Genomic DNA, 12,376 nt, shown 5'->3' on the forward strand with positions numbered 1-12,376 from the left:
CGCAAGTCGCTAAAGTTAGCTAGCAAGTCGCTAAAGTTAGCTAGCTGGTTGCTAGATTTAGTGCTCTTTCCAGTCGCATTAGTGTGTTAGCGCAAGTCGCTAAAGTTAGCTAGCAAGTCGCTAAAGTTAGCTAGCTGGTTGCTAGATTTAGTGCTCTTTCCAGTAGCATTAGTGTGTTAGCGCAAGTCGCTAAAGTTAGCTAGCAAGTCGCTAAGGTTAGCTAGCTGGTTGCTAGATTTAATGTTCTCCCCAGTAGCATTAGTGTGTTAGCGCAAGTCGCTAAAGTTAGCTAGCAAGTCGCTAAGGTTAGCTAGCTGGTTGCTAGATTTAATGTTCTCCCCAGTAGCATTAGTGTGTTAGCGCAAGTCGCTAAAGTTAGCTAGCAAGTCGCTAAGGTTAGCTAGCTGGTTGCTAGATTTAATGTTCTCCCCAGTAGCATTAGTGTGTTAGCGCAAGTCGCTAAAGTTAGCTAGCAAGTCGCTAAGGTTAGCTAGCTGGTTGCTAGATTTAGTGTTCTCACCAGTAGCATTAGTTTGTTAGCGCAAGTCGCTAGCTTTAGTTCTCTCCCGGTAACATTATTTGAAAGAGAGATATATATAAGACCGATTCCAAATAAGGTCGAGTCCGAGACGAGACCGTGGCCGCTCGTCTATGGTCTCGAGACCGGACTGGAGTACAACACTAATGGTTTATATAAAACACAGAGATTCCTCCTGCACTAGTAAAAGTTTTATTTCCTTTATGTATAAAGTTAATTAACTGTAGCTATAACGCAGAGGAACAGCTCCACGAAGCAGCGCACCAGGAGATAACAGAACTCCTCTTACCTGGTAAAAGTTCTCATACCGGCGCTGACACGAGTAGTGCAAAGAGTGGAACCATGGAGGTGATGATTTGCGTCGTCTTCATCTCGATTTGGCGCGTTCAAGCGTCCAGACATGCGCATTCTCCGCTGAACGGGTCACCGTCGCCGCCATATTGGTGAGGTCAGTTTCTCATAATTTAAGTAAGATAACCTGAAAAATACGCTCCTAAGCCGCTGAACACAAAAATAAATCGACGGTGTTGATAATAAATCATGTTGTGCTGTTTATCCAGGAAGAAAACATTTAACTTGTGAATATGTTTACACACTAGTTTTGACCTGACTAATATGGCGGAGGCGATGACGTTTCACAAGGATCAATGCAGCCTCAAGTTGAACGAACTTAAAGTTGACTGAAAGTTGAAACAACTAAAAAAATATTCGTTCACACAATGTATTAATCTAAGTTCAGGGAATAATGACATTTCTAAATAGCATATACTCAATTATATTAAGTAAATCCAAAAACATAAATATTTTAAGTAGTATTTATTGATTTTTTTAAGTATGGCTTGTTGAGACAAAGAATCATTTTTTTCAGTGTAGTAAAGCCGAGCGTAGGGGTCCGCCTCGCTGGCATTGATAGAGGTAACGGAGAAAAGAAATAAATGTACACAGTAAAGCCGAGCGTAGGGGTCCGCCTCGCTTGCATTGATAGAGGTAACAGAGAAAAGAAATAAATGTACATAGTAAAGCCGAGCGTAGGGGTCCGCCTCGCTGGCATTGATGGGTAACAGAGAAAAGAAATAAATGTATATAGTAAGGCCGAGCGTAGGGGTCCGCCTCGCTGGCATTGATAGAGGTAACAGAGAAAAGAATCGATGTAACAGAAAGAATAGAGGGCAGAAAAGAGAGCCGTCGCCTTCCTTCATGGTAAAAGTACGTAGTAAAGCCGGGCGTAGGGTTCCGCCTCGCCGGCTGGAATCGAGGAAACAATTAATCAAATTGAGGGAACAATAAATTAAAATCTGTGAAACAATGAAATAAGATTAGGGGAACAATGAAATAAATTGAGGGAACAACAAAAATAAAGGAAACAATGAATACAAATGAGGAATCGAATTAAAGGAAACAATAAAGTATAGAGGGAAACAACAAATTAAATCTAAATGTGGATTAGAATGACGAAACGATGAGTAAATCGAGGGAACAATAAATTAGAGGGAACAATAAAATAAATCAAACATTGAAATAGATTGGGAACAGTGGAATAAATCGAGGAAACAAATTAGAGGGAACGATAAATAAATCGAACAGAGAAATAGACCGAGGAAACTGAGAAATAGATCTAGTTAACAATTAGCAGATGGAAACAATTAAATAGAGGGAACAATTAAATCGCACTGAGAAAAAGATCGAGGGAACTGAGAAATAGACCGAGGTAACGATGAGCAGAGGGAAACAATTAAATAGTGGGAACAATGAATTAAATCAAACGGAGACATAGATCGAGGAAACAGTGAAAGATTGAGAACGTGAAATAAATTAAGGGAAAATTAATAAAGGGAACAATTAAATAGAGGGAACAAAAAATTAAATAGAGGAAACAATAAATTAAATGGAGGGAACACTAAATAAAGTTGAACAGTGAAACAGATCCAGGGAAGGATGAATAAATCAAGTAAATAATACATTAGAGGGAGCAATAAAATAAATCAAGGGAAGAATACATTTAATAGAGGAAATTATAAATTAAACCGAGGGAACCATGTATTAATTTGATATTAGATCGGTCTCACCGGCAGGGAGGGAGGGTGGCCGCGCTGTCTAAGAGCCAAGCAATCGCGCTGGGAGACGCCTGCGCTGAACCAGGGATCCGACGAGACGTGCAGCGGCGCCGGCAAAGAGCCGGGCAGCGATACCGGCGATGAGCCAGGGATCCGACGCGCCGAACCGAATAGCTGGCTGCGCCGAGTAGTTTAAGCTGGCGGTGAGCCAAATATTCGTAGCGTCGAAACGGGTAGCTGGCTGGCTGCGTCGAGTGGTTCAGCTTGTGCTGAGTCAAAGATCCGAAGAGTCGGACCCGGTAGCTGGCTGGCAGCGCCGTGTAGATTAGCTTGCGCTGAATCAAAGATCCGAAGAGTCGGACCCGGTAGCTGGCTGGCAGCGTCGAGTAGATTAGCTTGCGCTGAATCAAAGATCCGAAGAGTCGGACCGGGTAGCTGGCTGGCAGCGTCGAGTAGTTTAGCTTGCGCGCTGAATCAAAGATCCGAAGAGTCGGACCGGGCAGCTGACGCGCTTAATCGAGTTGCTTTAGCTGGTGCCGGTGCTGAAGCGTGGAATCAGCGAGTACACTGTAAAAAGTGAAGCATGGAGCTGTTCATTCAAGCTAATAAATATGATTGAACACATAGTACAATTATTGACTTTATTGTGAAACTCAACCTTTTTGAATTTTGATGTGTCAATTTTGATTCAGACTAAATTAATTACAATTCTGAAGGAAATAAACCAAATGTTTTGGTTCCACTGAAATCATACTCGAAGAAAAGAGATAAGGATGTACACTGTAAAAAATGATTTTGGAGGGTGGTATATATAACCCATTCATATTGTTTAAAAAATACCCAAATGTATTAGTCAGCTAGAAAAATAAATTACAATGGGTAAATTCTACCTACACTACCCATTTTTTAACAGTGACAACTGCTACCTAAAAATATATAGTAACATACTTAAAAACTATTGGTCCCTCACGCACTTGTCGAGGGTTTTGAGTGCTGCTGCTCGTCTGTTGTTGAGCTGCTGTTTTGAAGGTAAGATTCCTAGTTAACCTGTTGCCGTGTATGAGTGCAAAAGTTGATGCAAGTAAGTAAAGTTCTAAATCAAGATTTGTAGTCTGTGTGCTCATGTAGCTAGCTAGCTAAAACCTTCGGTTAGCGGGCTAATTCGGTGTGTGGAAGAGGTTGGGGACTGGTTAAATGAGTTACTTTGCCAACGCTCACTAATCTAGGTTACCTAGCTAGCTAAAACCTTCGGTTAGCGAGCTAATTCGGTGTGTGGGAGAGGTTGGGGACTGGTTAAATGAGTTACTTTGCTAGCGCTCGCTTATCTAGGTTACCTAGCTAGCTAAAACCTTCGGTTAGCGAGCTAATTCGGTGTGTGGGAGAGGTTAGGGACTGGTTAAATGAGTTACTTTGGTAACGCTCGCTAATCTAGGTTACCTAGCTAGCTAAAACCTTTGGTTAGCGAGCTAATTCGGTGTGTGGGAGAGGTTGGGGACTGGTTAAATGAGTTACTTTGCTAACGCTCGCTAATCTAGGTTACCTAGCTAGCTAAAACCTTTGGTTAGCGAGCTAATTCGGTGTGTGGGAGAGGTTGGGGACTGGTTAAATGAGTTACTTTGCCAACGCTCGCTAATCTAGGTTACCTAGCTAGCTAAAACCTTCGGTTAGCGAGCTAATTCGGTGTGTGGGAGAGGTTGGGGACTGGTTAAATGAGTTACTTTGCTAACGCTCGCTAATCTAGGTTACCTAGCTAGCTAAAACCTTTGGTTAGCGAGCTAATTCGGTGTGTGGGAGAGGTTGGGGACTGGTTAAATGAGTTACTTTGCCAACGCTCGCTAATCTAGGTTACCTAGCTAGCTAAAACCTTCGGTTAGCGAGCTAATTCGGTGTGTGGGAGAGGTTGGGGACTGGTTAAATGAGTTACTTTGCTAACGCTCGCTAATCTAGGTTACCTAGCTAGCTAAAACCTTTGGTTAGCGAGCTAATTCGGTGTGTGGGAGAGGTTGGGGACTGGTTAAATGAGTTACTTTGCCAACGCTCGCTAATCTAGGTTACCTAGCTAGCTAAAACCTTCGGTTAGCGAGCTAATTCGGTGTGTGGGAGAGGTTGGGGACTGGTTAAATGAGTTACTTTGCCAACGCTCACTAATCTAGGTTACCTAGCTAGCTAAAACCTTCGGTTAGCGAGCTAATTCGGTGTGTGGGAGAGGTTGGGGACTGGTTAAATTAGTTACTTTGCAAACGCTCGCTAATATAGGTTACCTAGCTAGCTAAAACCTTTGGTTAGCGAGCTAATTCGGTGTGTGGGAGAGGTTGGGGACTGGTTAAATGAGTTAATTTGCTAACACTAGGTTACCTAGCTAACTAAAACACTCAACTAGCGAGCTAATTCGGTGTGTGGGAGAGGTTGGGGACTGGTTAAATGAGTTACTTTGCTAACGCTCGCTAATCTAGGTTACCTAGCTAGCTAAAACCTTTGGTTAGCGAGCTAATTCGGTGTGTGGGAGAGGTTGGGGACTGGTTAAATGAGTTACTTTGCTAACGCTCGCTAATCTAGGTTACCTAGCTAGCTAAAACCTTTGGTTAGCGAGCTAATTCGTTGTGTGGAAGAGGTTGGGGACTGGTTAAATGAGTTACTTTGCTAACACTCGCTAATCTAGGTTACCTAGCTAGCTAAAACCTTTGGTTAGCGAGCTAATTCGGTGTGTGGGAGAGGTTGGGGACTGGTTAAATGAGTTACTTTGCTAACACTCGCTAATCTAGGTTACCTAGCTAGCTAAAACCTTTGGTTAGCGAGCTAATTCGGTGTGTGGGAGAGGTTGGGGACTGGATAAATTGGTTACTTTGTTAACACTAGCTAACCTAGGTTACCTAGCTAGCTAAAACGTTGTATGTATTGACGAGGGTGATTGCTGGATAAAATAGCGAAGTTAATTTAGTGTGTGGAAGAGGGTGGTGCTTGGATAAATAACTAACCTAGTTAGGTTATCCTAGCTAGCTTAGCTAACTTGTCCAGCCTCACCCTTGTCCACATACGTGGGTGGGCTAGTGTGCCAAAACTGTTGTTAAAACTGTACCTTAGCTATGCACAAATTCGGTCTTGTAGTCCAGCATTTTTTTTGTACCTACCTACATACTCCTGCTTGTACTTACTGCATGTGGCTGGTTTGTTGAATTTATTTAAGTAGAGAAACCTCTATGCTGTGCTGACAATTGGCCCTCCATGAATAAAGTTCTGAAACCTTTTACATGGTCCCTCACTTACCTACTAACTATATATATATATATATATATATATATATATATATATATATATATATATATATATATATATATATATATATATATATAAATTGCTTTAAGGAATTGGTGACTATCTCTAATTGGTTGTATTCATTTTGTCTCTAATCTCGTTCTCTAGGTTAAAGAGGAGTTCCAGCACAGCTTGACTGGTACACACCACATCTTTTACAGCTGTTGCGTGCCAAAGGAGGAGCTGCTGGTGCTAGGATGCATCCACTCCTTAAAACTGTAAATGAGGTGTGTACGGTTTTGTTTGTTTTTTTATTTATTTTATTTTTTTTCTTCATTTACTTTTTTAGTATTGAGGAATTCAGTTGTCTGTTGCCTCATGAGTACCCTGGGGAACACCAAGAAGACCTCTTCCAAGACTGTCAGGTATGTTAGTGATCAACCTAAAGGAAAACTCTGGTGTAAAATTTAAAGTACTTACCTTTGATAAATAGCCCACCTCCATTCTCCCACAGCTTTCTGAGATCCAGCAATGTTGTACTGTTTGTCCAAGCAGACTTTACAATGGGTGAAACGGGGCATACTCTTGCCCATGCAGATAAATCGCTTTTTACATCGTTATCCAGACTCTCTGGATTCTACCTTCTACTTTGAGCCTGGATAACTGTGTAAAAAGCGATTTCATTCTGTTTCACCCATTGTAAAGTGTGCTTGGATAAACAGTACAAAATTGCTGGATCTCAGAAAGCTGTGGGAGAACTGAGGTGGGCTATTCATCAAAGGTAAATACTTTTTATCATGTTTTACTACAGCTAAAGTCATTTTTACACCAGAGATCTCCTTTAAGGTATACACAGGGTTGCCCTAATATCATTTTCATTCTTGATGCTCATCACAGAACTGTGTTTCAGGCAGTTGGTTTACCCAACCTTCAGTGTATTACTGTACACATTGCGTGCCTTTTAAATATTGGTTTGTTCTTTATAATATTGTTTTAAACACACTTGGGTTACATTACATTAGGTGCGTTAAACTATACAGATAGGCCATGATTATTGAAATCTGAATGGTTCACCCTTGTATACAGGTGGTCTAGTAGCAGATCTGTTATGAGTTTAAGTGACACATTTTTGTTTCTTTCTGATGTTCTGGGTTTGTCATTAGATTGTAAATGCTATATTGTTAATATGATAATCAATTGTATATTCCTTTTTTCTTATTCTTTTGCCATGGAGGACGGACGTGAAGACCACAAAGATCAAACCATGAAGGTGCTCGTGATCCATAATGTCATCGCTGAAGATGACCCAGTAGATGAGTCTGTTGTCATAGAGGACATCCAAGTGCTGAAAGGGTGTGTAAACAAGACCAAGGCATGTATGCTGTTGGCTTGATCTACGCCCTCAACCTTCAAGAAGCTCAAGTACACTTGCAAAGTTTTCCAGAAAATTGTTGTGGAGCTTCCTGGAGCAAAACTGCCCAAGTAGGTCCACAGCCTCAGAAGGAACGAATGGAATGAACTGTTTTACCCACATTGAGTCACAAACTTTTATACACCTTTATTCCGCTTCTATAACTTGCATTATTATTCATGTTATATTTTGAATGTAATCTGTTGTTATGACCTATTGGGGTTAATAAATGTTTTAAAAACTTAAAATATGTTTTATGCCTCTTGTTATTTACATTTTATGTGCTTTTATAAGTATTTCATATCTCAAATATCTCATACATAAGTATGCAAACCTTTTGTTATTCAGCTGTTCAAGAAAAGTGTTGATGCTGTTCATGTTTTAATGAAATGGATGGCTACATTGCAAATAGGCACATGAGTTGAAAAGTGGCAAAAGTGATACATTTGTGCATTTGATGTTCTTCTATTAACACTTTTGTCTTAGCAATCTTAAATACCCAAAGTAACTTTTGGATTAACAATTAAATAAAAAAAAATGTCCTCATAATTTATTTAGGTAAATTTAACCTTATCTATATAAGTAGCGATTAGCTAGATAGATAAAAAAATTATATATAATATGTAACTAATAAATATGAGGTAGAAAAAGAAATAACAATAATGTTAATATTACTCACTTTTTTTAAGTAAATAGTATTGAGAAATGTTGGGTAGGTTTTACCTTATTTTTTTAGTGTATCAAAACTGATACATACAGGTATTTTTTACTCAATATATAGGGTGAAATCTACCCAAACAATCTGAGTGCAAATTGTTACCTCACATTTATTGAGTAGATTCTATAGGTTGTTTTTTACAGTGTAATATTTTTAATTTGAATCAAACATGAATTGCGCATGCGCACTGTGGAGCACGGGAGAAGTTGTAGAGAAGTGCTTCAGAGCACTGAGGGAGAGAGGGAGAAAGTGCCTGAACGCGCTCGCGAGAGAGAGAATGAGAGAGGGAGAAAGTGCCTGAACGCGCTCGCGAGATAGCAACGCATGCTTATGGTATTGTGGCGTCGGGACTGGAGGGGGGGCGGAAGGAATTATGGGATCTCACCCTGTTGGGGGAAGTGGGTGTTTTTCTGCGTGTTTATGTTACTGTTTATCCCAGAGTTTCATGTCATGTTTTATTATCACTGTTCTAGTATTATTCATGTAGTTATCAGTTATGTGGTTGTTTTGTGCCTCACCCTTTGTGTGTTTTCTGTGTGTGGGAGTGGGGTTAGCTGCGTTGGAGCTGTAATTAGTTTCACTTTCAAAAGTGGATTCCCATGTAAATCCAGCTCTTAGTGTCCTCCTCAGATCAAAATAAAAAGAGTAAGAGAGCACTGAAACGAATCTCGCTGGTAATCCGTCCTCTTCCACGCCACAGTAACTTCTGGAACTTCTGAATATGCTGCCATGATTTTTTTTTAAAGTTCGGTTCAATTTAAATGTATTAGTTTGGTTCCGAAACTGAAATGTAAAGAATTTAACTTGGATCAAGGTGAATAATTAATATTGGGTCGAGTGAAGTAATATGGTTTATGTCAAAATAAAATAATCAGGTTGTAACAATTGACTTTATTTAGATTGAGTGAAGTCAAATAGTTTAGATGCAACAAATGGACATCAATTTTTTTAATTTGAGCAGGGCTACACTTTTTACAGTGTAGAGTCCGGCAGGTAACGTGCTGGGCCGGGGAGACCACGGAGCGCAGCCTGGAGTGCGATGAGAGCGGCAGAGGATAAGCGGATAGAGAACAGCTCGAAATCCGAGGCAACCAGATCAAGGCCCAGGGCGGCAGGATCGTCCCGTGCGAGGTCGGAAGTCACGTGCGAGGTCGAAAGTCGCGTAGGTGAGCACCTGGAAGGTATATATATATAGGACCAGGGGGAGGAGCACGGGAAATTGAGGCGTGGTTCATATCCCAAAATTTTGTTAATTCTTAACAACACCTATAAAATATGCTGACCTGGGCATTTCAATATAAATGTAGCAATATACTGGAAAAAATAATAAAAATTAAACAGAGTGATATTTTTCGAATCTAAAAGTAGTACATGTTCATCAAGCGTGTCTCTAAAGACTACAAGTGATTTTATTTTTATATTTCATATTAGTACAGTACAGTAGCAATTTTTATTATTAAAAAATTAACATAAAATTAACCGAATCATATTTTTCGAAACCAAAAGTTGTAGTATGTTTATCAGGCGTGCCTCTAAAGACTACAAGTAATTTTATTTCTATATTTCATATTAGTACAGTACAGTAGCAATTTTTATTATTAAAAAAATAATATAAAATCAACCGAGTCATATTTTTCAAAATTAAAAGTTGTAGTATGTTTACCAGGTGTGTCTTTGAGGACTACAAGTGGTTTTATTTCTATATTTCATATTAGTACAGTACAGTAGCAATTTTTAGTATTAAAAATTAATATAAAATCAGCCGAGTCATATTTTTCAAAACCAAAAGATGTAGTATGTTTATCGGGTGTGTCTCTAAAGACTACAAGTGATTTTATTTTTATATTTCATATTAGTGCAGTACAGTAGCAATTTTTATTATTAAAAAATTAATATAAAATCAACCGAGTCATATTTTTCAAAAATAAAAGTTGTAGTATGTTTATCAGGTGTGTCTCTAAAGACTACAAGTGATTTTATTTCTATATTTCATATTAGTACAGTACAGTAGCAATTTCTATTATTAAAAAAATTATATAAAATCAACCGAGTCATATTTTTCAAAAATAAAAGTTGTAGTATGTTTATCAGGTGTGTCTCTAAAGGCTACAAGTGATTTTATTTCTATATTTCATATTAATACAGTACAGTAGCAATTTTTTGTATTAAAAAATTAATATAAAATCAACCGAGTCATATTTTTCAAAACTAAAAGTTGTAGTATGTTTATCAGGTGTGTCTCTAAAGACTACAAGTGATTTTATTTTTATATTTCATATTAGTGCAGTACAGTAGCAATTTTTATTATTAAAAAATTAATATAAAATCAACCGAGTCATATTTTTCAAAAATAAAAGTTGTAGTATGTTTATCAGGTGTGTCTCTAAAGACTACAAGTGATTTTATTTCTATATTTCATATTAGTACAGTACAGTAGCAATTTTTTGTATTAAAAAATTAATATAAAATCAACTGAGTCATATTTTTCAAAACTAAAAGTTGTAGTATGTTTATCAGGTGTGTCTCTGAAGACTACAAGTGATTTTTTATCAATATTTCATATTAGTACAGTACAGTAGCAATTTTTATTATTAAAAAAATTATAAAAAATCTACTAAATCATATTTTTCAAAACTAAAGGTTGTAGTATGTTTATCAGGTGTGTCTTTGAGGACTACAAGTGATTTTTTTATCAATATTTCATATTAGTACAGTACAGTTGCAACTTTTAGCATTAAAAAAATAATAAAAAATCAACCGAATCATATTTTTCAAAACTAAAGGTTGTAGTATGTTTATCAGGTGTGTCTTTGAGGACTACAAGTGATTTTATTTCTATATTTCATATTAGTACAGTACAGTAGCAATTTTTAATATTAAAAAAATTATAAAATATCAACCAAATCATATTTTTCAAAACTAAAGGTTGTAGTATGTTTATCAGGTGTGTCTTTGAGGACTACAAGTGATTTTATTTCTATATTTCATATTAGTACAGTACAGTAGCAATTTTTATTATTAAAAAAATTATAAAAAATCAACTAAATCATATTTTTCAAAACTAAAGGTTGTAGTATGTTTATCAGGTGTGTCTTTGAGGACTACAAGTGATTTTATTTCTATATTTCATATTAGTACAGTACAGTAGCAATTTTTATTATTAAAAAAATTATAAAAAATCAACTAAATCATATTTTTCAAAACTAAAGGTTGTAGTATGTTTATCAAGTGTGTCTCTGAGGACTACAAGTGATTTTATTTCTATATTTCATATTAGTACAGTACAGTAGCAATTTTTATTATTAAAAAATTAATATAAAATCAACCGAGTCATATTTTTCAAAACTAAAAGTTGTAGTATGTTTATCAGGTGTGTCTCTAAAGACTACAAGTGATTTTATTTCTATATTTCATATTAGTACAGTACAGTAGCAATTTTTATTATTAAAAAATTAATATAAAATCAACCAAATCATATTTTTCAAAAATAAAAGTTGTAGTTATTTTTCAGGTGTGTCTCTAAAGACTACTTATGGTTTTTTTTAATCTATATTTCATATGGGCGTGTTACAGTAGAAATGCATTAAACGGCGCTGTGAATGTTTACGTTTTTAATCAGGGTCCGTACTTTGCAGACGGTCCCTTAACAGCTTCAGCGCCGCTGCAGCGATTCCTGCCATTTTCAGTAAATATTCTCGGAGAAACAGAAAGGTTGGGTGTTTTCAGAAAATCTGACGTTTGTAGTTTGTTCTCTGTTCTTCTGTGGTTTGGAAAATGTAATTTGGGAGAGTTTAGGACATTGCCTGTGAGCAAGAGAACGGCCGAAAGGCGAATCTCCGCTGAATATCGAATATCAAACTAACTTTACTCCGCTACATAAGAGCTGCTAATGCATCCATTTCACTTTTGTAAAGCTATGAGTCGTCTCTCAAATATGACGTTTTTTTGTTGGTGGTGAAGAAGGTGCTGTTTACACACTTATCAATGTGCAAATGTGAGATGTTTTAGGAACAGATTCGTTTACATTACACGCAGATACAGGTCACTTACATTTACAATGTTGAACCGTCAAGATAGCTAAATCTGATCAGAGCAAAAATTTGGATTTGAGCAATGTGGCTTGTAATGTGAACCTAGCCTTACTTTTCTAAATTTGATTGTATACTGAAAATACGTCATAGATGGCATTACCTTCTACAGTGAACAGCACAGTGTGCAATAATGGTTGTGACTGATGGTTTCTGGCTAAAAACATTTCTCTATATGCAGTGGCTACTGTGCTAAGCAGTTCAAGCTGAAACTGTTCTTTCATGTATATTTGATGTGAATAGGTGAAGATACAATTCTACAGTAAGAATTTGGATAGCTGTAAACAATGTACTGTTTTGTGTGGAAATCTATAG

General features: G+C 37.3%; 1 protein-coding gene and 1 long non-coding RNA gene across 2 annotated transcripts in view; one reads left to right on the forward strand and one right to left on the reverse strand.

Annotated features, from left to right (window-relative positions):
* The window catches only part of LOC125801750 (uncharacterized), an 11,422-nt gene extending 8,245 nt beyond the window's left edge, over positions 1–3,177 (reverse strand). Inside the window, exons 1-3 of the mRNA XM_049479004.1 lie at positions 3,159–3,177; positions 2,605–2,899; positions 828–903 (exon numbers count right to left, since the gene is read on the reverse strand). Of these exons, the coding sequence (XP_049334961.1) occupies positions 828–903; positions 2,605–2,899; positions 3,159–3,177 (390 nt within the window). The remainder of the gene's footprint in view (positions 1–827; positions 904–2,604; positions 2,900–3,158) is intronic.
* Positions 3,178–3,372: 195 nt separating this feature from the next.
* On the forward strand, positions 3,373–7,503 carry LOC125801695 (uncharacterized). The gene is made up of 2 exons (XR_007438861.1): positions 3,373–3,621; positions 6,013–7,503. It is a non-coding gene; the product is annotated as an uncharacterized LOC125801695 (long non-coding RNA).
* The last annotated feature ends 4,873 nt before the right edge of the window (positions 7,504–12,376 follow it).

This window comes from Astyanax mexicanus, chromosome 4 (assembly GCF_023375975.1).
Source record: "Astyanax mexicanus isolate ESR-SI-001 chromosome 4, AstMex3_surface, whole genome shotgun sequence".
In the NCBI taxonomy this organism is placed as follows: domain Eukaryota; kingdom Metazoa; phylum Chordata; class Actinopteri; order Characiformes; family Acestrorhamphidae; genus Astyanax; species Astyanax mexicanus.